We start from the raw sequence: 26,432 nt of genomic DNA on the forward strand, positions 1-26,432 counted from the left end.
TCTACACACACATACATATATACATAAAACTACATCAAAAAACGATTTTAAATGTAATTAATTTTTCTTTAAAAAAAAAAAATAAATGAGCAAAGGGGACCAGCCTTGGGGAAATGTGACAGAAAGACATTTTATTCCAGATCGCAACCTGTACAAAGACCCTATGGCTGGCAGCAATATAAAGAGACCAGAGTGGCTGAACAAACTACCTTGAAGGCCAAATGAGGCTGAGAAACCTCTTCTACAGCTGCTTCAAAGGCAAGCCCAGACTCTCCAGCAGGGAAGGAGCAGAACACAGTGACAGGTAACATATCTGGGGCCCAGAGTAGGCTGGAGATCGGCCAGGGATGCCTCAGGGATCTGGTGGGACTTTTATCATTGCTATGTGGAGATTTTACAATACATTCTTTGTCTGTCCCTTTTAAAGCCTAGAGTACAGCTCTGTTCTCAGTCCACCCAAATCCCTAGCAGATTGTGATAAAGACTCACTGAGTAAATGAATGCCGGAAGGTTAAGGAGACTCTGGCTGGATTCCCAAGCCTCATCCCCAGAGGCTGCTCAGAACCTGGCAAGCAGGGCCCTGGGCAAAGCTTTCTCCCTGCCAACTCCCTCCGTGCCCTCCTCATCTGTAAGATGGGTGGGGTCCTTGCCTGATATGCAAGGGACCATGAACATCCTGGCTTGATTATGAAAGCAAGGGGCGTCTCTCTTTTATCAATCTGCAAAAAGGAAGTTAGATGACTAGGGTGGCAAGCTATTTAACTCACTCCACCAACATTTGAACTATAAAGAGGATGTCAACTTGCTGAAGCAGCGAGTGGCGAGTGACCAAGGGCGGCAGGTGACACAGGACCTGGTGGGCTCCTCCTGGAAATGTCTAGACTTTAGGCCCTGTTGGTATGCGGTTTGGGGATGAGACTGTAAGGAGGAGGAGGCTGGGGGGCAAGGAAGTAAGCCTCGACTATAGTCCTGAGAGTTCAGTGATGGAGTGTTGGGCCTGTTCAGGGCTTAGGAAGGTGAGTTTGGGTGCCCCCCCCCCAAATGATAGGGTGCAGAAGAAAAGCGATCCTGTAAGTCACTCACTGGCCACCACACATTTGCCTTGGCATGTGTGGTACATGCACGTGAACACACTCAATAAATGGATAAAGATTAAAATAGGAGTTGAAGAGATAGAAGCAATACTACTCTTGTAGAAAACTCAAGTCTGGACCCAGCACCCAGGTGGTGCAGTCCACAAACAGTTTATAACTTCATTTTAGGGCATCCCATGTCTTCTTCTGACCTCCAGAGGCACCCACACGCATGTGCATAACTCACACAAAGAAACACATATATACACATGCAAGAAATCAAATGTGAGTCTTTTCTAGCAAATAGTGTAAGATTTGTCTTTTGGACAGTAATTAAAATCATTATCTCTCCTACCTTGTAGGACTTTTAAGGAGATGTTTTAATCCTCCTCACCCAGTAAAACTTTTGTTTACACAAAGCCCCCCCTGCTCCATTCTAGGAAATTGATCGCTTGGAGCAGTGACCCCTTTCCCCTTCAATTTCCTCTGCGCCAATTTTCTCAGACTAGCCAATTGAATAAGACTGCGAGGTCACCTGAGTTAGAATAGAAACCATATGCACTTCCTGTCTTCTCTTTGCTTTTCCGCAGTGCACTGTCTTGATGAAGAGTAAAGTTTGCCTTGTTCGGACATTTCATTTTGAAGGATGGTCTCTTTCTTTGCCACCCCGGAACTTATTCCTAACACACATGAATCAAAATAAAGTCTTTAAAACAATGAGCTAAAAGTGATAACTGCTGGCATTTATTGTGCACTTGGGGTCTTACACTTGCCCTACTCTTCCTCAAGTTTTACAGACATCCTAGTCCTGAAGGGTATTGTGTTCCCCCAAGGCCCAGGACACTGGGATTTGAAGTCAGGCTCTCCCTGTGTTTGCCTCCGGGGAAACGGGAGGGAGGATGCCTCTGTGCAGCTGGGCCGTGTGTGTCGGGGGTGGTGGTGGATGGTGACCATTGCATTCAAAGGGGTCGGAGGCGGGGGACAAGGCCTCTGAGGCTCGCGGTCGCTTAGGCCAGCTCAGAGTCCCCTACGCTACAACGAGCGCTTGCCGCACCCCACAGCCAACAGGGACCCCACTCCCCGCTGCAAGCCCCGGGGGCCGCCGGGAGCCCCGCCCCCGCCCCGCCTCCTCCCCAGGCGCGGACCTCGGCGCTCACGTGACCCACCCTGCAGCCGCTGGGGCCGGAGGGCGCAGCTCGGCGGAGGCCTGGCCAGGCCGGGCCGAGCGCAGCAGGCCGGAGCGCGCCGCGCGCCTGGGAGGGTCTGGGCGCCGCGCCTCCCGCCTCACCCGCCCGCGTGCTCGCAAGCCCTTCCTCGGCGCTGGGACCCCTGGCGGGCGGCCGGAGGACATGGCCGGCGACGCCGTGCAGGTAGGCGACTTGTCCGCACCCGCGGGGCGGCCAGACGGCGCGGAGGACCCCAGGCACGGGTAGAGTCCCGGACGAGGTCCCCATCGGGAGCCCGCGCGGGCTCTTGTAGCAGGTGGAGGCGCCGACCGGGTCGGAGGAAGGGGTACTGTTCGGGATTCTACCCTAGCATCCCCTCCTTTGGCCCTCCCTGAGAGTCAGCGTGTGTAGCGGGGTCCCCACTTCGGTGTCCGAGGCTAGCTGCGGATCCCGGTGCCTGTCGTCCCCACGTCCTACTCTGGGTCCTGCAGCGTTCGGTTTCTGGCAGGTGCCGCTTCACCTGGAGCAGGTGCCTGGCACCCTGCCGCGGACCGGAGGAGTGCCCGGCCCGATCCCCTCCCCCGCACAACAAAGCCCGGGCCACCCCCGCCTGCAGACGTCTTTACGATGGTCTTGACGCCACCCAGATGGGCACCTGTTGGAGGAAGTGTCTAAGTCACTTCACTAGGCCTGAGGCCGGGTTCCTCCTTCCGCCTCGTTCCCCATAACCACCCTTCAGGCTGACAGATGGAGCTGTAACCCAGGTGGGGCGTGTCCTGTCATACAGACAGGAAGGATTTTATGTCTGGAAGGTGACAGGGCTGGGTCTCTACTCCCTCGCAACAGACACCTGTGACTGGCATCTGCCAGCCACATGGCCCTCCCTGTGTGACCTGTTGGGCGTTACTGAAGCAGGGTCAGGGTCGGGGTGACTGACTTCCCACTCTAATTCAATGGCCCAAAATCTGAGATCTTTGTATCTTTGTGGCTCCATTAATTCGTCACCATGCAGTCCATTGTCCTGTGTAACTGGTTCTCATCTCCTTCTACACCTGCCCCCATGTCTCCCCTGTACCCTCCTGTACCCGTCTTCCCCAGTCCTGCTGATGGCCTGCCGGCCTTGCCGTGGAGCTGGGCGTATCTGGTGCTGCCGATCTCACAAGGTCAGACCTCCAGGCTGATGCACCGGTGCCGGCTCCCTTTCAAGCCCACTGAGGGCTGTGCAGGGCTCTCCCAGTACATGCATGTGCTTGGTGTGTCCCGCGTAGGACCCACATGGAGGCTGTGATTCCCAGAATGAGGCTGGACCTACATCTTGGTCCCCGTCCCGTCTTCTCCCTTATGTTCATTCCCGCTTGGACTTGCTGCCTGGTTCCACCGTCTCCGTGCCTGTCTGTTCTGTGTCTGGCAAACGGATGTCCTGTCTAGATTCTGGAAACGCCCCAGGCATTGAAATCTCAGGAAGTGGGGTTTTGGGTTCCTAGCCACTTTGCCAAGAGGGTTTCCCCAAGGTGACAGTTCTTGGTCTGCTGTCTGCAGATCTGTAATGGCAGGTGGAGAAGCTGACGTTCTAATTCCTCAAGTCCAGGCCAGGCGTTTGCCCTGCTGCCCTCAAGTGACTCCTTGTCCCTGGGCAGAAGTGAGTCACCGGGGAGGAGGACCCAGGAGGCCCTGCCTCCTTGCCTGCATGCTTTTCACATTCCCAGGCCTTCTCTGCTGGAGGTGGGGCCAAGGACCTTCACCTCTCCTCTTTGCTTGAGCTGGCCCTGCTCCTGGCTGTGTACCTGCTTTGCCTGCTGGGTTGGGGGCACTGGTGGGCGACAGTGGGTGGGGCCTGGTCATGACAGAGTATTGTTCAGTGAGGCCAGGTTTAAATACCAATGCTGCCTTCCCTAATGAGTTCTTGGGTCAAACGCTTTTTACCTTACAGAGTCTTGTTTCTGTTTTGGAGGAGGCAATGGGGTTAGGGATGGTTATGAGGGCCTGGTGGCGGTGGTGCACACCTTTGATTCCAGGACTTGGGAGGCAGAGGCAGGGGGATCTCTGAGTTTGAGGTCAGCCTGGTCTATAGAGTTCTAGGACAGCCAGGGCAACTCAGAAAAACCCTGGGTGAGGGTGGGGAGGTGGGGTGGGGGTTAGGGTGAGGGGAGTGAGGGTGGAGATGGTGGCTATGCAGAGAGAGGTGGAGCCTCAGCCAGTTCTGTGCTTCTCTGACACTTTTACTTTGAACATAGAGCTTGGCAGTCTACGCTGGGAACCCACACCCCTTCCCAAGGCCCCAGCAATGGCCTTTGTGTGGGGGTCATTGTGTAGTGAGACTGTCCTGTGTACCTCGGGATGTTGACACTGGATAGGTGTCCCCTGTATACTTTGGTTGTAATGACAGCAAGAATGACCCCAGATACTGACATGCGTTTCTTAAGGCGATGAGAAGATGACCTTACCTTCACTGAGAGCGCAGCTATGGCCTCTTTGAGCCTCAGTTTTCCCCTATGGTGACTACTGCTCAGATACACCGTGAGGAGATGACAGGGTCACAGGATCTGTCTCTTGGCCTGCAGCCTCATCAGAAGGGCTTAAGAGCCTAGGAGAACATTGCTCATTGTGATGGTGATGGCTCACTACTGCAAGGTGTGCTGGACGTGGGATTCTTCCCAGCTAATGTGAATCTTGGCTCTGTCTCTTGCTGCCTGTGGGACCTGGAGCAGGGGGCTTCAGCTAGTTTGTTCGTCTGTCCGTCTGTCCTTTCTCTCTTTCATTCTTTCTTTCTTTCTTTCTTTCTTTCTTTCTTTCTTTCTTTCTTTCTTTCTATCTGTCTTATGTATCCATCTCTAGCATCTACATCTTGCTGTGCTAGGTGCAAAGGTGCCTGTTACAGTCCTAGCTCTGGCAAGGTGGAAGCAGGAGGATCAGGAGTTCAAGGCCAGCCTTCACTATGTATTGAATTCAAAGCCATATGGGTTATATGAGACAAAGCCACAAAATGAAACATAGTACCTGTAACGTGGAGGACGTTCTCTGAGACCTGGGTGAGGCTGGAGCAGGCGCTGGTTTGTTGCTGTTGAGGTACAGAGCTTGTACGTGCTACCAAGCTTCACCCTCTGCCTGCGGCTGCTATTATCACCACCACTACCATTACTTTTATTTATTTGTTATTTTTAAGTATATATGTTGGGGGGTGTGTACACATGCCCACAGAAGCCAGAGAGGTCTGATCCACCCAGAACTGAAGTTACAGGCATCTGTGAGCCATTTGTCAGGGGTGCTTGGATCTGAACTCGGGTCCTCTGGAAGAACAGTGTGAGCCCTTAACTGCTGCACCCTCTCTCTAGCACCACTACTATTTTAAAATTATATATTTGGTTTTTCGAGACAGGGTTTCTCTGTATAGCCCTGGCTGTCCTGGAACTCACTTTGTAGACCGGGCTGGCCTCGAACTCAGAAATCTGCCTGCCTCTGCCTCCCAAGTGCTGGGATTAAAGGCATGCGCCACCACACCTGGCGATATATTATTTTTTAGAGCGGTTTTAGCATCATGGCAAAATCCAGGGGGAAATAGAATCTCATATGTATCTTGATCCTGATATAAACAGCCTTGTAACTGCTATTTCTGACAGTTGAAATTTAGTAAATAGCTGTGGGCTGCGTTTGGCCCCTCAGGGTTGTTTCTTTCTGGTGTTGGCATCAGGGAGCGACTACTAAGCCAGGTGGGCTCCCTAGGCCTCTGCTGTGAGCAGCCAGGGTGGACATCTGGGTAGGAGGAAGCAGGAAGTTGATGCTGTCTGTGTACCGGAAGCATGCATGCAGCGTTTATGTGTGTGTGTGTGTGTGTGTGTGTGTGTGTGTGTGTGTGTGTGCGCGCGCGCGCGCGCGTGCGTTTAATCTCTCTCTCTCTCTCTCTCTCTCTCTCTCTCTCTCTCTCTCTCTTTCTCTCTCTCTCTCCCTACAGAACTTGCTGTTCTGATACTTAAGGGGAAGTTGGGGACAAGGGACAAGTGGGAGGGTCTCTCAGTAGTGACATGAACACGCACTAGCAGGGCTGAGAGCCTGAAGGACGTGAGGGCCTGAGGTGGTGCATCTAAAAAGAAGTCAGCATGTACAAGCCCTTTACCACACACACACACACACACACACTCTCACACACATACAGTTGCACGTAGGCATGCACATGTGTATGAGCTTGTGGGCTATGGCCACTTGGCAGGTGGAGGGTGTGTGAGTAGCTTCCAAGGGATGCAAACTAGCACCCAAAGCTGTTTGTTTATCGGGGTGTGTGCAGGCAGGTGTGGGAGTGTGCACGTTTGTGAAGCTGTGTCCCACCTCCATGCTGATACCGATAGGAGTGCAGTATGTGTGAGACTGATGTGCATTCCTGAGCCTGGGTCCCAGACATACACCTGCAGGCGGCCGTGTGTGAATTAGCATTCTGTGCACACACTGAGCCAGGCATAGACCTGCAGAGCTAGACGCGCACACCTTTGGGAACCTATGTTCTACCCACAAACTCGTGCAGGTGGGGACTGGTCTAGTCTGCTTTCCGTCACTGTGATAAAAGACTGACCAAAAGCAACTTGGGGAGGAAAGGGTTGGTTTGGTTTTATAAATTATAGTCCATCATGGAATGAAGTCAGGGCTGGAGCTCAAGACAGAAGCTTAAAGCAAAACCACAGAGGAACACTGCTCACTGGCTCACTTCCTCTGGCTTGCTCAGCTCCTTTTTTTTATACACCCCAGGCCCACCTGCCCGGGATGGCACTGCCCACGGGGAGCTGGGCTCTCCCACATCAGTTAGCAATGAAGAAAATATCCTATAGACACGCCCACAGGCCAATCTGACAGAGGCAATTCCTCAGCAAATCTCACACTTGCAGAGCTGGAACTGTGACCACACCTATAAGACTGTGGTCCACACACATGCAGTGTACCACATAAGATCCTGCCTGCTACATAATCTACTGTGGATGTGTCTATCCAATGTGTCAGGTATTGAGGACTGTTTCTCCCTGGCTTGTCTCCAGAGAAGCAGACATGGCCATTTAGGGGGTGATGTGGCACACACCCTTAATCCCAGTGCCTAGGATATAGAAGCAGGTATATGAGCTCTAAGCCACCCTGGTCTGCATAGTGAATTCCAGATCAGCCAGTACTATGTAGAGAGACCCTGACTCAAAAACAAAACAGAACAACTCCCACCCCCAAACAAAACAACCAAAAAAACTTGCCCTAGAGCTGGCCTGGCGCAGAGGATGCTGGGAACTGGAAGGAAAGAGGAAGTGGCAGTCCAGAGGCCCTGGCAGGGCTGAGGTTCAGGAAGAGGGCGAGGCTCTTAGGCCAGACCTACGACCCAGATGGCAGCTGATCCCCCTTTGGATTTGGAGCTGGAGGTAGGGGCTGGGATCTCCTTAGCATGGCAGAAGGAGATCCCACGTGGCAGAAATCGAGGTTCTGTTCTGGGTGCCTCTCGATTGGCGACTAAGCATAGGAAGGAGGAAGGGAACTGGTGACATCTCTCCAGGTGGGGGGGTGAAACTTGGGTGCTGTGTCAGCGCTCAGCTTTGGGAGATGTGGGAGGAGATGAGCTCTGCTCTTTGGAGTACCAGATATAGAAGATAAGAAAGCAAGACCAGGCCTTGGGACCTTCTAGTTTGGGAATGTAGATGAGAGACGTCAGGATATGTTTCTAAGGACAGCAAAAGAAACAGTAGCCTGCCCTTGGGACTTCCTGGTTAGGAATGCAGGACACCAGGAGAGAAAGGGGGTTATCTGACCCTTCTGGAAGAACCTCATTGCATAGGTAACAAATTAAGGGAGACCCTGTAGGGACCCTGGTGTGCACATGGGGAAGGAAGCCTTGTGCTGGCCTGGTCTTCACCCTCCTGTTTTCTTATTGATATTATTTTCTTGTTATGTGTATGTGTCTGGGGGTTGTGTCCATATGCACACCCGTGCCTGTAGAGGCTAGAGGCATCACATTCCCCCCCCCCCCCCCCCGCCCACACCGATTTGAAATTAGAGGCTGGAAACTGAATTAAGCTCCTCTGCCAGAGCACTATGTGTTTTTAGCTGCTGAGCCATTTCTCCAACCCCTGACTTATTTATTCATTTACTCATTCATTCATTGATTCATGCATCTATGTGTGTGTGGGAGGGGGTGTCAGAGGACAACCTTTAGGACTTGATCATCTTCTTCCACTATGTAGATTCCTAGGGGATGAACTTGGGCAGGCCTGGCAGCAAGAGCCTTTACCCCTAAACCATCTCTCTGGCCAAGACATCCCATTTATGAGCGTCAGGCCTCTGTCCTTGGGATTTTGGGGTGGAGTAGGGTAGGGTGGTTGTGGGTCAGGTGATCTGTGTTCTGGTGAGGCCACCTGCCCTCTAGCTTCTGACCTTCTGTGTGTGGTCCCTCCCCTACAGAGTGAGCCTCGAAGCTGGTCGCTGCTGGAGCAGCTGGGGCTGGCTGGGGCTGACCTGGCAGCCCCCGGGGTGCAGCAACAGCTGGAGTTAGAGCGAGAGCGACTGAAGCGGGAGATCCGAAAGGAGCTGAAGCTGAAGGAGGGTGCTGAGAACCTGAGGCGAGCCACCACTGACCTGGGCCGCAGCCTGGCCCCTGTGGAGCTGCTGCTGAGGGGCTCCGCTCGACGCCTAGACTTGCTGCACCAGCAGCTGCAGGAGCTGCATGCACATGTGGTACTGCCTGACCCTGCAGCAGGAAGCGGTGAGCAGAAAGCCTGGGAGCTGCGTTCCGTCAGGACACTGTCCTGGGTTTACAGAAGCCATAGGAGAGGCCAGGCTTACAGGGCCACTAGCACCTGGATGAACACAGTCACACCTGTTTCCCAGACCCCACTCAAAGCTGTCTTTGGCATTAGGAGTACCTAGATAGACTCACCAGCATCCAGGTAACACCAGAGACCCACACACTGTCACCAGATACCTAAGGACACCATTACAGCTATTCCCAGACAACCTCTGAGTAACATGCTATCACATGAGCCTCCAGAAGCTCAAGTCACACTGACAGACACCCAAATACTGCACATCTGTCACCCTCATGGCTCCCTAAATCATTCCAATACATCAGCAGCTGTAAACCTTTTCCTGTTGTTTTTGCTTAATTTGTGTGTGTGTGTTTTATATATTTATGCTCTTCTCATGTTTGTTTTCTTTTTATGTTTTTTAAGACAAGACTTTTCTAAGCTGCCAGGGCAGGGCTATGCTTCAGTCTCGGGAGTGGCCGAGATTACACACCTGAACCTAGTTTTTAATTTGACGGTCGTGGCACACGCCTTTAATCCCAGCACTCCGGAGGCAGAGGCAGGCAGGTCTCTGAGTTCAAGGCCAGCCACTGTGGAGTGAGTTCCAGGACAGCTAGGGCTACACAGAGAAACCCTGTTTTTAAAAACACAAAATTTGTTTTTGATTGTAGTTAAAGTAAAATCCCACAGGTTGAAGAGCTGTGCTAGTAAACGCTTTGGCTAGGGAAGTGTTTGCTGTGTAAGTATTAAGATGTGAATTTGGATTCCAAGCACCCAAGTAAAAAGTCTGTGTGTTGGTAATCCTAGCACTTGGGTGGCAGAGACCTATGGATCTCTGGGCTCACTGCTCAGTCCACGAGGCAAATCAGAGAGCTTCAGGCTCAGTGAGAGACCTTGTCTCAGAAAGGGAGGGAGGAAGGAAGGAAGGAAAGAAGGAAAGTGGAGAACAATTGAGTAACTTACCCTATGTCCCTCTGGCTTCTATGTACACACATGTGTACTTGTACATAAAGAAAACCCACAACACAATTTATCATTGCCAGAGTTCAGTCACTTTATGTGTGTGCATGCAGTAACGAAGCAACGGTTCCTTCATCTTGTACCTAAGATGGTCATGGTCACAGGGACACCAGAAGACACCCAGAGTTTGTACTGTCACACACATATCCAGAGAAGTACAGCCAATTATGCCACCCGGGCAACACAGCAAACCCGATTACGTGATTCCAGAGATAGGAGCACAGTCTCGTCCAAACAGTGTCCAAGGTTTGCGTCCTGTCACTTTCACCTAGAGAGACACACTAACTAAGCCACAATGACACTAGAGCTCTCCCACTAGGTCACACCAACCTCGAGAGGTATCCCACCACTGTCCCATCCACAGCAGACTCTAGCTACAGCCAACAGGCTCAGCCCCTCTACATATGGCTGTGTCAGCTGATGGGGTCCAATACTGCTGGAGTTCAGCCAAGAGTCTCATAAGCCCCTTCTGCAGTTCCCCACCACTGCATCTCTCTTGTGTTACAGACCTCACCTCTGACAATGACAACAGCCAAGTCTTAAAACAATCCTAGACACCCCTAGAGATCAGAACTGAGCTGTAAAGCCGGGTGTGGTGGCGCACGCCTTTAATCCCAGCACTCGGGAGGCAGAGGCAGGCGGATTTCTGAGTTCGAGGCCAGCCTGGTCTACAAAGTGAGCTCCAGGACGGCCAGGGCTATACAGAGAAACCCTGTCTCGAAAAACCAAAAAAAAAAAAAAAAAAAAAAAAGAACTGAGCTGTACCAACAAGAAGCAGTGTCATCGCAAGCTCACACATATACACTGTTACACCCACATCTGGGGTTCTACCACCAGTGGCCTACAGACATAATCACACTCACACCAGTAGGCTTATACACCCTAAGGCAGATGGGGGCATTTTTTCCAGCTAACCCTGAAGACCTGCATACCTGGTCACTAACTCACTCTCCCTCATGCTAAAGCCCAGTCTGTCACTGAGAGCCAGATATCTCCTGCCCGTGTACTGGCCCCTAGGCTCCTTTTCTGGATGAAGGTTTCCTATTGGCTGGGACAAAATCTCCCAGGTCTCCTGGGTACACTGAAGTGACCACTGTGTGATTCTCTTCTCATCTTGTTTCCTCAGATGCTACCCAATCCCTTGCAGAGGGCAGCCCTATCTGCTCATCCACCAACCTGAGCCGAGTGGCTGGGCTGGAGAAGCAGCTGGCCATTGAGCTCAAGGTCAAACAGGGGGCAGAGAACATGATCCAGACCTATAGCAATGGCAGCAGCAAGGTGAGACCACAGTGCTCCAGAACCTTTCGTCACTGTACGAACCGGAGGCTGTGTCCCTCCCGTGTGCTCCCTGCCTCTGACTTATCTACTCTGGGCATCATATTATTGCAGTACATGGCCATTTGTCTGTGGCTCTGCAGACACTTGCACAGAGATGTTCAGAGAGGTGAGGAGGGTGTAGCTCCAGCTGGTCCAAACTGGGTTAAGAGTCCTCAGTCCAGTGGAGGTCCAGACTTTGTAGTTGAGAGCACTGAGGCCCAGAGAAGTGAGAGAGCAAGGCTGAGGTCAAAAGCTAACCTGGAGTGACAACTTTGGAATTTTTGTTTCTTTACAAACTCAGAAAAAAGAATGTATTTTCATTTTAATCCAAGGTGTGGGGTTTGGGGCTGCTTCCGACCGTCCATAGCAGCTGACTATGATTTGCCTCATGCTCTAGCAGAGGCATGGTTTTGCCAGCTGCAGATTGTTTCTGCAGTTGTGTAACACTTGAAATTCTGGGAACTTCTCAGAGGGTATAGAAATGCTACAGTCCTGATAGGTGGGTGTAGCTGGTGGTCATTCGGGGGGATGGTTGCAGTTTGTTAGTAGTTGTGCTCAAAGAAGAAAGGAGAAGAAAGGAATAAGACTCCAGGATTCCCGCTCCTCCCTCTCCCCTCTATCATTTCTCTCCTATCTAGTGATGGGGGGAAACCAGGGGGAGAATGGTTGGGAAACGGAAGAACCCACAAAGTAGCACAAGACAGACTGTAAGTGGTGCCTGGACATGGAAAGTGAAGAATAAAAATGGGAAATTAGAGAAAACAAGCAGGGAATGGAGGAATGGATTTTGTTTTTTCAAGACAGCAGCAAAAAATGTATTGTAGCTGTTGTCACTGGGATGTTTCCTGCTTTGCTCACAGAGGGTTTTTTTTTTTTTCTGTTTTCTTTTTCTTTTTTTCTTTTTTTCTTTTTTGTATATTTTGCTTTGAAAAAGGTTGAAGGACTGGCTGGGAAGCTGGAAAAGTTGCTAGTGGAAATGGAGGGGCCTGAGAAACAACGTTTAAACAAACATGACTGAAATGGAGACAAGAAGGGGGCCACTCTGCTCTCTCTTCTGAAGGGTTGGAGTTGACTGTGCATGGGAGAGGTTGCGGATAGAGGTGGTGAGCACCAGGAAAGAGAGAAGGAAAAGGCTCAGTCCTGAGAGCAGGAGTTTCCCTCAGGAGGAAAGAGGGAAAGAAACTGTGCCCGAGGGCAGTCAGGTCAGAGACCAGCTGAGGAAGTAAGAGGACAAGCTGATGAACTGGTTAGAGAGAAGGGGTTAACCTCGAACCAGCTGCAGCTCCAGAGATGGAGGAGGGGCAGCCTGGCCTTAGGAGATCACCGATAGTTAGTTGTACAGCATGTGCCTGCTGACGGTGTGGAGCAGGGTCATGGGGACATAGGATGGCATTCTCGAGGCACGATAGAGCTACGGTCTTTTAAAAAAGGGCTATGACTTCTTACGAATGCACTAGCTTTATATGAAACAAATCCTAAATAACTGTGCTACTCAAAATAGAATTATTCTCCAAGACTAGAAGGGATTGGTGACAGCTTAGACACCAGTCTGCAGTTGCCATGGTTAACATGGTGGGGGGAAGAAACTGCAAATATTGGATCACGAAGTAGAACGAGGGGATGAATATAGTAAAAGACGAGGGGTTGGGTGAAGGGCAGTACTCTGATATACAAGAACAGATTCAATTTGATGATGTTACTGTAGAACGTTGTCACTTAGTGGCTTTAAGAGCTTGGGGCAGGGGGGCTGGTGAGATGGCTCAGTGGGTAAGAGCACCCGACTGCTCTTCCGAAGGTCCAGAGTTCAAATCCCAGCAACCACATGGTGGTTCACAACCATCCGTAACAAGATCTGGCGCCCTCTTCTGGAGTGTCTGAAGACAGCTACAGTGTACTTACATATAATAATAAAAAAAAAAGAGCTTGGGGCAAAGCTGAGGAGCCCAGGAGAAAGTCCACCTCATTTACAAAGATTATATACAAGGTTCTGGAGAGGCCTTCACTGACTTTTATTTTTTATTATTTTTTTATTACTATAATTATTTTTATTTATTTATTTTTTTGGTTTTTTGAGACAGGGTTTCTCTGTGTAGCCCTGGCTGTCCTGGAACTCACTCTGTAGACCAGGCCGGCCTCGAACTCAGAAATTCGCCTGCCTCTGCCTCCCGAGTGCTGGGATTAAAGGCATGTGCCACCACGCCCAGCTTATTTTTAATTTTTATTTTTTTTTACAAAAATTAGTCTCAGCTGTGAACAAAGCCATATTAGACTGTCAAGCAAGACAGGTGTTGACAGAGGACTTGGTTATGAAAATATGAATACCAAATGTAAAAAAGTTATTAGACCATTAAAGGCTCAAGCAGTGCCTATAGACGATTGCATAAGGGATATGACCAATGTTGGATCTAACATGTGCCATGCTAATATAGTAGGTCAGGTTTAGCTACAGGTGTCCAATATCAAAATGCCTGGTACTTCAATTACAGGAAATTCGGTCATTTGCAAAGAGACTGTGACTAAGCCGCTAAAAGTCTTACATCTCAAAATGCCTGGTGCTTAAATTGTGAGAAATATTGTCATTTGAAAAAAAAAATTGAGCGAGGCATCTGTATAAGGAAATGTGTTTTCTAAATATAAACCAGAAGGAAGGCCCAGCCTTTCAGGAGTGTGCAGGCGATGTGGCAAGAATTGCCGTAGGACTGATCAGTCTGTAGGACCAAGAGAGTTATCCAGGGCAGTTTCTAACTGTCCAGAATTGGCCCTGGGGCCTAGCTTGAGGCCACACAGAAAAAAAGTAGGAACAGTTTGCTTCTTGTCAGCCAGGAAATAACAAGCAGGCAGAAAAACCTCAACACTCAGCAAGAGAGAGTCACCGGGTTATAGGAAAAACCGTGGAATTAAATCAACCGATATACTATAAGAACGCGTGAACATCAGAGCGGAAGCCAGTGAGAGCTTTGCCTGGAGGATGCAGATGCGTTTATATTTCCACAGGGAAGCAAAAGCTGTGGGTCCCATCAGAACTGATCAAGATAGGAACCCAGCAGGAGAGGGCTCCGGAAAGTCTTGGCCATGGACCCGAAAAGCACTTATTTCATTGAAAATGTCTCTGTTTATAATGTCCTGCTATGCACAGTTCATGGCTTAAAACAGAAGGGAGAAACGTAGTGACAGCTTTGGAGTTTTGGTTTCTTTAAAAACACAGAAATATTATAATCCCGGGTGTGGAGTATGGGCTGCTCCAGACCGTCCACAGCAGCTGACTGTGATTTGCCTCGTGCTCTAGCAGGGGCACAGTTTTGCTAGCTGCAGATAGTTATTGCAATAGTGTGACATTTGGAGTTCTGGGGACTTTTCAGAGGGTACATAAATCAGCACGGCCCCAGTCGGCAGGGTTGGCGGTTGTTGGTCATACAGGGGGTTGATTGCAGTTTGCTAGTAGTCACGTTCAAAGGAGAAAGGAGCGAGAAATTAGACCCAAGGATCCCCATCCCTCTCTCTGTCCCTGTCCCTCCCCCTCTCTCTCCTCCTCCCCTTCCCTCTCCCTCTCTCCCTACTGTTTCTCTCCCTCCCCTCTATCCCTCTTTCTCTCCTATCCAGTGATGGGGGTGAAACTGAGGGGATAAAGGGTGGGAAAAAGAAGAACACACAAAGTAGCAAAGATCAGCTACACTGAGTTGTTGGGTAGCAGAGCTGGAACTGAAGCCCGTGGATTACCTGCCTCTGCACTGGCCCAGGAGGCTGGGACTATGTGTCCTTGTGTACACAGGAGAATGCTCTTACCTGTTATGATGTGGACAGCAGCTCAGATTTGAGTTCCCACTCTGCCTGGCACCTTCCATGTCTGTCCCCAGGACCGGAAGCTGTTGTTGACAGCCCAGCAGATGCTGCAGGACAGTAAGACCAAGATTGACATCATCCGCATGCAACTTCGCAGAGCGCTCCAGGCACTACAGGCTGGCGAGCTGGAGAGTCAGGCAGCTCCTGATGAAGCCCAAGGTAAGACCCTTCCTGGACATTGGCTGCCTGCATTCAGCCTTCCAGGGGTCCACCTGCAACCCACAATGCCTATTCCTGTCTATTTCTGGCTGTTTCATTCAAGGTTTGGGCTAGGATAGTTGTTGCCAAACGCCACCCTCAGGCCAAATGCACCTGATCCATCCTTCCATCCTTCCATCCATCCATCCATCCTTCCTTCCTTCCTTCCTTCCTTCCTTCCTTCCTTCCTTCCTTTTGTCCTTCCTTCCTTTTGTTGTGGTTAGGGTGGAATCCAGGGACTCCTATGAACTAGGCCTGTGTTTTTATTGAACCGTGCCCCTAACCCTTCAATGGTAAAATCTATGTGGCACTATAGTACTTATCAAGCCCTATCCCTTGTTTTTAGGGTTGTTTTGAGATTTATCTGTGCGTGTGTGCGTGCACGTATGCATGTGTGTGTATGCAGGTGCCTCAGAAGCCAGAAGGAGGCATCAGATCTCTGGAACTAGAGTCTCGGGTGGTTGTGAGTCATCTGCTGTGGGTCTGGGTAAGCAGACTCCTCTGTTGAAGAGCAGAAAGCTTTTCAACAATCAAGCCATCTCTCTAGCCCCACCCCTGGTTGCTTTCAGTTTACTTTAGTTTTGAGACATTTTCTATAATAGCCCTGCCTGTCCTGGAACTTAGTATGTAAACCAGGCTTGCCTGTGACTCACAGAGGCAGAGTTCTTCCTGCCTCTGCCTCCTGAGTGCTGGAATTAAGCGTTTGTGTTACCATATCGAGCCTGTTATTGTGTTTTGAGATAGGGTGTCATTATGTAGCTCTGGCTAGCCTTGATCTATGTAGACCAGGCTGCCTCTAACAGATCACCTGTCTCTGCCTCCATCCCCCACTCTATCCCTTTCTTTTTCTTTTTCTTTTTCTTTTTTTATTTTGAGAAAAGATTTCACCGTGTGGCCTAAGCCAGACTTGAACTCTCAGTCCTCCTGCCGTCACCTGTGAGTGTTTGGAACCACAGGCTTGCACTGCCAGGCCTACATGCCTTTGTAAAGAAAGTTTTACTGGCACGTAGATATAGCCATGTTTTCATGTTTGGTTTTTACCACATGCACAGAGCTGAGAAGTGGTGACTGAGCCTTGGTGAGCCAGGCGTAGTGACACAGGCCTCTCATCCCACATGCCTTTAATCACAGCACGCAGGGGGCAGAAACAGGCACATCTTTGGGAGTTCCTGGCCAGCCAGGGCTACATGGTGAGGCAAACTAGAATAGAATAGAAACAACCATCACAGATGCCAAGGGATGTCCTACTCACACTGGCCCTGGACTTGTGGTAATTCTCCTGCCTCAGTCTCCCAGATGCTATGGTTGATTACAGGCATGTGCTAATATGACCAACATTTTTTCTCTTGTTTCATTTTTCCTGTTATTTGTTTTTGTGTATGTGTTGTCACAAGTGAATGAGTCACCTTTTGGGAGTCAGTTCTCTGTCTCCCTATCCCTCTCTCCCTCTCTCCCTCTCCCTTTCCCTCTCTTCCCCTCCCTCCCTCTCTCTCCCTCCTCCTCCCCTCTCCCCCTCTCCTTCTCTCACTCTCTCATGGGTTCTGGGAATCAGGTTGCAGTCTTGATAGCAGGCTCCTTTATCTTTCCTGCCCCTTTACTTTTGGGGGGGGGGCGTAGGGTCTCATGCACCCCAGGCTGGCCTAGAAGTTACTCTCTGACCCCAGCTTCAGTGTCCCAGGTGTGCTCCCCTCTGTCCCTCTCTTGCTTGTCTTTTGGGTCTCTTGTTTTATTTGTTGATGCTGCTTTTTTGGTGCTGGGGATGAATCAGGCCCTCCTGCACCGCGGTCAGGCGATGTACCAGTGAGTTACACGGCTGGCTCTGTCACTGCTCTGAGGGGCCATGCTCCCAGTACCATCTCGCTGCGAATGAGCTCCACATGCACACTGGTCCAGGACACACACATTCAGTTTCTTACTGTGTCCCTATTGGTGGAAGTTCAGTAGGATGCAGAGGGTACCAGTGTCATATGAGAGTCTGAGTTTTGTATTTGAATATATGAGTGATGGCTGCTGGGCGTAGATAATATCTGCCCTTGAAGATTGCAGTGTTCCCTTTGTCCTAAGCTAGCCCCTGGGAATGACAAGGACTGTTACAATATATCTGTCCCTAAGCCTAGGTCATCAGTGTGCCTGTGTGTCATCGCTGTGAAGGTACTTGGGTAACCATGTCCCTAGACATTATGGTGTTTGAGTAAGAGTGACTGGATTTGGGTGGAAGGTGACAGTCCCTTCCAGTACAAGAATCATGATATGCTTTGGTGGCTATGTATGATGAGCCTGTGCCTGCACATGATGGCATGTCTGGGATCAGGCTAGTCTGAAGGTTGTCTCATGGTCCCATGGCCCATGTCCATAGGAGATCCAGAACTGGGAGCCGTAGAGCTACGCATTGAGGAGCTACGACACCATTTTAGAGTGGAGCATGCAGTGGCAGAAGGTGCCAAGAATGTCCTGCGCCTGCTCAGTGGGGCAAAGGCCCCAGACCGCAAGGCAGTCAGCGAGGTGACATTGAGGGTTCTGCTAGGGGCATGGTATTTAAGGGACATAGGAGAGATAGGGGGTTCACAGCAACAGGTCCTGGCGAGGGTGGAGCTGTAACTCAGATGGACTGCCGCTAGGTGTGAGCCTTAGTAGGACAGGGGAGAGACAGTCCGTGTCTAAGCTAGGAGCAGTGGAGAGTCCCAGGGAGAGCTGAGGCCTAGCCCAGAGTCTGACAGAGGTGGGGCCCATCAAGAAGCTTTAATGAGGGTGGGGCCTCAGAGGGTCCTGGCTCCAGGTGGGCAAAGCCTAGTTTCCAGGCTCTACCTTATGGGTCTAAGTAGGTTTGAGGTTTAGGCCTGAGGAAGAAGTTGCTGGAGGTGGGTGGGTTCTTGGGGAAGAGTCTATGCCTGTCCTCAGCTCTCTGCCTTCCTGCCTCAGGCTCAGGAGAAATTGACTGAGTCCAACCAGAAGCTGGGCTTGCTGCGGGAGTCACTGGAGAGGCGCCTCGGGGAGTTGCCTGCCGATCACCCCAAGGGGCGGCTGCTTCGGGAGGAGCTCACTGCAGCCTCGTCCTCAGCCTTCAGCGCCATACTGCCTGGGCCCTTCCCTGCCACTCACTACAGCACCTTGAGCAAGCCTGCACCGCTCACAGGTGGGCTCCGGACTGACCACACTCTTGGGACCTAGCCCTGAGACCACTTGCCTGGATCTCCAGGCTCCCAGCCTTGACTACTCTTACCCTGTCGCCTCCTTGCCCTCTTATCCTGGTCCCCATTTCCATCTCTACCAGCCAAGCAACCCCATCTTCCTGCTCTGTTCTGATTCCAGACTGTTGTCCTCACCCTCCTCCTTGTCCAGCAGACACTCATGCAGCCCATCAGATCTTAGCCCCAGTCCTGCTGTCTCAGTCTTTTCCCTTGGCTGCTCTGAATGTCGCCTCCTTAGACCCCTGCCTCTCTGACACCCTGTCAGAGCCCCACTGGCCGCCCTTCCTCGGCTGCCACTTGCAGCCTGTTGCCTGTTGAGCTCTCTCCTCTGCCTCCCTCCCACGAGCCTGCCCCTCCTACAGGGACCCTGGAAGTACGAGTGGTGGGCTGCAAAAACCTTCCCGAGACCATCCCCTGGAACCCTCCCCCCTCAGTGGGGGCATCTGGGACCCCCGAAAGCCGCACTCCATTCCTGAGTCGTCCCGCTCGGGGCCTTTACAGCCGAAGTGGAAGCCTTAGTGGACGGAGCAGCCTCAGAGGGGAGGCAGAGAATGCCAGTGAGTGGTCATGGGGAGGCTGGGTGGGTGGGTGGGTGGGGTGGTCGGTTTGTAGCATTTTCTTTATTGATTTGACTATTTGCTTATTTATTTAAAGCCAGGGTTAGCTTATTTATTTAAAGCTCTGTTGCTTAGGCTGCCCTCGAACTCTGGGCTCAAATGATTCATGGTTCAACAACTGAGTCAGCTGGTCCCATAGCTGCTATGGCTTCTATTCTATCTACACAGTGTCCCGGCCCTAGCGAGAGGACTCAGAGGTTAGGAGTGTGCACTGAGCTTGCAGAGGACCCCAGCCCTCATTAGGAGCCTTTAACTGCTGTCACCACAGTCAGCGGCTCCCATGCTCTTCTGACTTCCCTGCTCCCTATACCATGTGCACAACCTTCCACACTCACCTGCGCACGCACGCACACACACACACACACACACACACACACACACACTTCAAAAATAAAAAAATTGGGGCCAGAGAGATGGCTCAGCAATTGAGAGCACTTGCTACTCTTGAAGAGCACCTGAGGTTCAGTCCCCAGCACCCACACAGCTGCTCACAACCACCCATAACTCCAGTTCTAGGGGGTCTGACACCCTCTTGTGACATCTTCAGGTACCAGGTACACACCTAGTGCAAATACATGCATGTAGAACAAACATACACATAAAAATAAAAATAAATAGAAATAAAACAGTAGCAACAAGAGAAACAGAACAAAACAAAAAAACCCATAAATGTAAGAGAAGATGTAGGGAAATCGGAACCTGTGTTGGCTGTGGGCATGCAGAGTGAAATAGTCATCATGAGGAATAGAGCAGAGGCTTGGGGCACAGATCAGCAGTAGAGCTGCCTAGAACCCCCCGGTGAGGGGCTGGAGTATGGCTGTGGTAGGCCTCCTGCATAGAACTCCCTCCCTCCCTCAGTGGGAAGATGGGCAGGACTCAGTGAGAGAGCAGCTGCCTAGAACCTTCCAGTGAGGGCTGGAGTCACTGATTAGGGATAGACTACTTGCCTACTATATTTGAGGTCTTGGTTCCTTCCATCCTAAGCCCAGCAAAAATAAAGGTGAAATTAGCGATAATCACGTGATCTAGCAGTTCAGCTTCTATATGTCCATCAGAGAACTGAGCAGGGGTTTGAGTTGGTAGATGCCCAATTTGTGGCATTATTCACAAGGCAGCAAGGGAGAAGCTGTGCCATGAGTGGACAGGAGCACGGTGTTCTAAACAGAGTGGGCTAGGATTCAGTCTTGGAAGCGAGGAGAGCATGAACCGTCCCTACGTACACAGACAGACACAGAGGGTGGTGCAGGAAGCAAAAGAAGCCAAGGACAGCCTGGTTCCACTCAGCATTTGCTAGAGCCACAGACCCACGGAGACAGGAAATAGGAGGAGCGGCAGGTGCTAGAGGCTAGGGAAGGGTGTCCTCATCTTCTAGAACTAAGGCTCAGAAGCCATCTGAAGGGCAGGAGATAACTGGTAGTGATGGGCACAGCAGTGAGTGTACTGAGCTCCAAGGATCTGTACTTACACAAGCCCAGTGGGCTGGGGACAGAGGTTAGGGGGAGCTTGTCTAGCAGGAGTATGCCCCTTAGTTCGATTCCCAGCACCGGATAAACCAAGTACAGGAGCACACACCTGTAATCCCAGCAGGCTTGGAAGTAGAGACAGGACAATCAGAAGTTCATTATCATCCTAAAAACATAGAGTATCCAGGGCCAGCCTGAGTTACACAAGACTGTCTCAAAAACAAACAAGCCAAACGCGTATCTGGTGTAGTCCTACAAGCCTTCCAGAATTTAGGAGGTAGAAGCAGGAAGATCAGAAATTATGGGCCAGCCTAGGGTACATGAAACATTGTCTCAAACAGAAGAAAAATGAGGGCTGACATGTGTATGCCTGGAACCCTAGTACTCAGGAGGCTAAGGCAGGAGGATTCAAAGCCAATCTGGGTTAAGCAGTAAGTTCTAGGCTCGCTTGGTCTTTAGAGTAAGAGTGTATCTCAAAACCAAAAGAAAAACACACAAAACCCCTTTCCCCCAAACCCCAGTCTGAATTAAAGGCTTTATTGTGAAAGGCAAGCTAGCAGGACACTGAGGGAGTTGAGGGGCTCTGACAGGATATGGAGCAAGCCCTTCCCTCCCCCTTTCCTGCCGCCCTCTCCTGGTTTCAGCTGAGGTCAGCACCGTGCTCAAGCTGGACAACACAGTGGTGGGGCAAACAGCCTGGAAGCCATGCGGCCCCAATGCCTGGGACCAGAGCTTTACCCTGGAGCTGGAGAGGGTGAGCCGTGCTCGGGGATTGGGAATTAGAAGGGGAGTTTAGGCGTCAGACACAGGAAGTGATGGCCCTGTTTCTTCTTAAGGCTCGGGAGCTGGAGCTGGCTGTGTTCTGGCGAGACCAGAGGGGTCTGTGTGCTCTCAAATTTCTGAAGTTGGAGGACTTCTTGGACAACGAGAGGCATGAGGTGCAGCTGGACATGGAACCCCAGGGCTGCCTGGTGGCTGAGGTACAGCCTGGTTTCTGACTTCTGACCCCAAGATGTTTCCTGCCTCCTTGCCTCCAATTGCTTAGCATGGAGAGGTTAATTTCAGAGGCTTCTGAGTCTTCATGGGAAGTAAGCCTCACGAAGGCTGGGATTGGTGCCAGGCGAATCAGCAGCAACAGACCACATAAGTGACCGTGTTCCCAGAAGGCTGGGCCTCGTCAATTGCATGTTGGTCTGGTGATAGGTAGGACTCAATGGGTAGAATGCTTGCCTAGCATGCACAAAGCCATGGGCCCCATTTCTAGTTAAGATAAAACTAGGTGTAGGTACTGGAGAGATGGCTCAGCAGTTAAGAGCACTGGCTGCTCTCCAGAGGACCCAGATGTGATTCCCAACACCTACATGGCCACTTACAGCTGTCTGTAACTCCAGTTCCAGGGGAACTGACACCCTCTTTTGGCCTCAGTCACTAGGTTCTCATGTGTTGCACAGACATACATGCAGGCAAGACATTCATATACATTAAACAAACAAACAAGCAAACATTAACACTAGATATAATACAACATCGAGTCACATGATGAGCAAGAGGACAGAAATATAAAGACTTTACCAAAAAACAGCCAAAGCCAAGTGAGTGGTGGCGTTCACCTTTAACCCCAGCACTCTGGAAGTAGAGGCAAGCAGACCTCTGAGTTTGTGGTTAGCCTGATCTACGTAGTGTGTCCCAGGCCAGTCAAGTCTATAGAGAGACCCTGTCTGAAAAACAGAAAACATTTTCTTCCACTGCAGCTTAGTGAGGTCTGTCTCAAAAACCCAAGCACTGGGTGAGCCCTGTGTGCAGTGCTGGGCTTGCACTCTGGAAGCTCTGGCTTCACCCCTAGCATTGCAGGACAGCAGCAACAGACTCAGGTGGAGGTGGGGTGTGGCTGCAGCTGACAGAATCTTCCAGAGTGCTGTTGTCACTGAGCCTACCGTGTTGAGTTCTGCCATGGGGAGAATGTTCTGTCTGAACTGTGGCTGGTCTAACTGGAAACCACTTTTTCCCACCGACACTTTGAGTAATTTAAATGTGATTTCTACATATGGCATCTGCACAGGGACATTCTGGGTCTAGAGATCAGTGCCTATATGTGCTGGAGTTGCAATCCTAGGCTGTCATCATGGTTCACACAGGGATGGCCCATCATCACTGCGGCTTCTGAAGCAAGGGGCCAGGCTCCATCCCTCCTGGCTCTGATGCAGTCTAAGATAGGGGTCTGAGAATATATATTTCTGCCCACGGCCCCTTAGCCCTGTGAATCTGGGCTTGTTGCTCAGCATCTCACTATGCCAGCAGCATAAGTGGAGGGGGCGCATGCACCCAACGGAATGCAGAAGCAAAGAGACACAGGAGGGGGCTAGGCTCCCAATATCCTGTATGTGGGCATACACCAGTGATCTCACTTCCTCACTCAAGGACCTCCTAAATAGAGCTATAGGCTTGTGACAAAATCTTCAGTACACAGGGACATTTTGGGATTGCTGAGTGATGATCCTCGTGTGGCTAACCTGGAACTATACTTGGGAATCAAGTCATAGGTGATGGGAGACTTGTTTCCCAGACTTCCATGTCAGGCTGGGTTTTTTTGTTTGTTTGTTTTGTTTTTAAGATTTATTTATTTATTATATATACAGTGTTCTGCCTGGATATATGCCTACAGGCCAGAAGAGGGCATCAGATCCCATTACAGATGGTTGTGAGCCACCATGTGGTTGCTGGGAATTGAACTCAGGACCTCTGGAAGAGCAGTCAGTGCTTCCCACCGCTGAGCCCCCTCCACGTCAGTCTTGTGGGTGCAGACCCCTTCCTCCCTCAGAGAAGGGTCTGACTGCCTGCACCCTCCCTTTTCAAGATGGAAGCCTGGTGTGATTTGAATATGAATGTTCCTGTCTTAGGTATTTTTCCTGTGACTGTAGTAAAGTACCCTAGCAAAAGCATTTGAAGGGGAAGAGGGTTTCTTTTGCTCAGAGTCCACCATGGTGGGGGAGTCAAGCAGGAGCTAGTCACTCTGCATAGGAAGTGAGGCTGGGAAGCAGAGTGGTGAGTGCCGTCCTCCGCTTGCTTCTCCTCTCCATGCTGTCCAGGACCCCCACCTAGGCAATGATGCCTCTCCCAGCTTTGGCAGGTCTTCCCTAATAGACACAGGGAATCCTTCACAAGTGCCTGGAGCCTGGTCTCCTGGGTAGTCAACTTGACAACTAACTTTAACTCTTTCAGTCCCTATGAGGGCTCACACTTGCTCCCCAGCTGGTGGCTCTTTGGAGAGGTAATAGAACCCTCAGGAGGCCAAGCCTCACTGAAAGAAGTGTGTCTCTAGGGCTATTGTCAGGCCTTAAGTCCTGCTGCTTTCTGTTCCCTGGTCCTCTGAGATGTACCTGGGCTTCAGTCTTCTACCACAGTGGGCCCCACTGCCGGAGCCGCCATGTCGTCCTCCCATGGTGGGCTGTACTTCCTCAGCTATGCCAGAGTAGAGCTCCCCGAGATTGTTCTGTCAGGTACTCTGCCACAGTGAGGAGAACGCAGCATACACTTATGAGGGCAGACAGTGAGTGCACTGACCACGGCTTCCATGCTCATCAGCTTTCTGTTGCTTGACAGAACACTCGGGAGAAATAAACTTACAGGAAGCAGGATGGTTTCAGGGTTGCAGCACTCACCCCATTGCTTCTGGGCTTGCAATGAAGCAGGCCGTGGAGTAGAGCTGTTCACATGCAGGCATGGAGACAGAAGGAGGAGAAGGTAGTAGGTCTGGTAGCTAGAGACCTGCTCTTGCAGTCACACCCTTCCCTGTGAAGCCCCCTGCTTCCTTCCCAACAGTCTGTGATGCTCTGAAGCCTTCGCTCGATGAACCCATGAGTGGAGTCATTGACCCTCCTGTACATAGTCACTTCCAACAGCTCAGCTTTGCATGCGGCTGCTAGAGCCAAGCCACATGTCCTCAGGGACACTTGGTGTCATGGAGCCCCATACATAGGTTGTGTGTGTATCTATTCCTGCGACCACTGCAGCGAAGCGTGTCCCCACAGGTCACTTTCCGTAACCCCATCATCGAGCGGATCCCTAGGCTCCAAAGGCAGAAAAAAATCTTCTCCAAGCAGCAAGGTAAGGAGGGCCTGAGTGAGCTGGGTTGTACAGCCAAGGACCCCAGGATGTCATGGGTGGTGACCCTACCCTTGCAACTTCAGGGAAGGCATTTCAGCGAGCCAGACAGATGAACATTGATGTGGCGACTTGGGTGCGGCTGCTCCGTAGACTCATCCCTAGTGCTGTGGCGACTGGCACCTTCAGTCCCAATGCATCTCCAGGTGCTGAGATCCGGCACACTGGGTAAGGAAGGAGCGTGTGGCCTGTTTCTCTGTTGCTTCTGTTTCAGAGCATCCTAGGTTGCCAACTCACCCTCCTCCCTCTCCTGCAGAGACATATCCATGGAGAAACTGAATCTCGGTGCTGACTCAGACAGCTCGTCCCAGAAGAGCCCACCAGGGCTGCCCTCCACCTCATGCAGCCTGGTGAGTGTGCACCCGCTCCCCTCTGGGCAGGGGAGGCTGGGGGACCTGCTGTTTTTGTTTTGTTTTGTTTTGTTTCCAGAAACCTCCAGATGCTAACCCAGGATCATCCAGGAGAACAAGGCTGGTTATTTGGTTGTTTTTGTTGAGTATAGTTTCAGGCTTTGAACTCTTGAACCCCTGAGACCCCTGTGTGCTGGGATTGCCATGCCCAGTGTATAGGGTAATGGTGATGAGACCCAGGGCTTTGTGCATGCTGGGCAAGTGCTCTGACAACTACATCTCCAGCACCTCCCCTGTCTTCTATACCCATTTAAAATATCAACGTGGGAGCTGGGCAAGGTGACACCAGCCTAGCTTCCCAGCAGTGGCATGGCAGAGGCAGGGTGCTCACCACAAGTTTGAGTCCAGCCTAGACTACATAGTAAGTTCTAGGCCAGTTTAGGCTACATATCAAGACCCTGTCTCAGAAACCAGAGCTGGGGGTGTGTGCTTGGAGACTAAAGTTTGCTCAGTAGCATAACTCTTGGGCAGTGTGCTTGCAGCTCTGGGCTCCATCCCAGGCTGATAAAAGAAAAGAACAAAAGAAACAAAGTGTGAGCTGGTGGAAGAGGGCAGAAAGGTGCCTGTGTGACTGCTGCACTGGGAGGCAGAGGCGGGGGATCTGGAGTGAAGTCACCTCAGCTGTGGAGTTGGATTTTGAGATTGTACTATAGCTTTTCTTTCTCCCAATCCTCCTGTAAACCCCTTCTTCCTCTCTGTCAAATTCATGGCCTCTTTGTTCATTAATTGCTATTGCATGCATCTATGTATGTATAAATATATATTCTGATATACATCCTGCTCAATGTATATAATGTCACTTTTCTGTATGTTTTCTTTTTTTTGTTTTTGTTTTTGTTTTTTGTTTTCCTAGACAGGGTTTCTCTGTGTATCCCTGGCTGTCCTGGAACTCACTTTGTAGACCAGACTGGCCTTGAACTCAGAAATCTGCCTGCCTCTGCCTCCCGAGTGCTGGGATTAAAGGCCTGCGCCACCACCGCCCGGCGGCTCTGTATATTTTCAAGTCTGGTCATTTAATTCTAGATAATCAATTAGTGTGGTTTTCCTTTGGGAAGACCCTCTCTCACATCAAACATACTTTAATTGACTGTAGTACTTTCAGAAGGGTTGGGCCTCGTGGGCTTTGCCCCATCCACTGTGGTATATCTGTAGTTATTGTCCTTGTCCAGCTCATTTGGACGGTCATGCTGTTGAGATGGACACAGCCTTATACTGAACTCC

At 50.8% G+C, this 26,432-nt stretch overlaps 1 protein-coding gene across 1 annotated transcript in view; it reads left to right on the plus strand.

The window, feature by feature from the left end:
• The first annotated feature begins 2,244 nt into the window (after positions 1 to 2,244).
• The window catches only part of Pkn1 (protein kinase N1), a 30,326-nt gene continuing 6,138 nt past the window's right edge, over positions 2,245 to 26,432 (plus strand). Inside the window, exons 1-12 of the mRNA XM_021169479.3 lie at positions 2,245 to 2,443; positions 8,657 to 8,957; positions 11,144 to 11,295; positions 15,189 to 15,333; positions 17,729 to 17,874; positions 18,292 to 18,505; positions 18,923 to 19,117; positions 21,285 to 21,394; positions 21,477 to 21,620; positions 24,669 to 24,744; positions 24,828 to 24,969; positions 25,058 to 25,151. Coding sequence (XP_021025138.1) covers positions 2,423 to 2,443; positions 8,657 to 8,957; positions 11,144 to 11,295; positions 15,189 to 15,333; positions 17,729 to 17,874; positions 18,292 to 18,505; positions 18,923 to 19,117; positions 21,285 to 21,394; positions 21,477 to 21,620; positions 24,669 to 24,744; positions 24,828 to 24,969; positions 25,058 to 25,151 — 1,740 coding nt within the window. The 5' untranslated portion in view covers positions 2,245 to 2,422. The remainder of the gene's footprint in view (positions 2,444 to 8,656; positions 8,958 to 11,143; positions 11,296 to 15,188; positions 15,334 to 17,728; positions 17,875 to 18,291; positions 18,506 to 18,922; positions 19,118 to 21,284; positions 21,395 to 21,476; positions 21,621 to 24,668; positions 24,745 to 24,827; positions 24,970 to 25,057; positions 25,152 to 26,432) is intronic.

This window comes from Mus caroli, unplaced genomic scaffold, assembly GCF_978045245.1.
Source record: "Mus caroli unplaced genomic scaffold, Mus_caroli_1 scaffold_10, whole genome shotgun sequence".
Classification (NCBI taxonomy): Eukaryota; Metazoa; Chordata; class Mammalia; order Rodentia; family Muridae; genus Mus; species Mus caroli.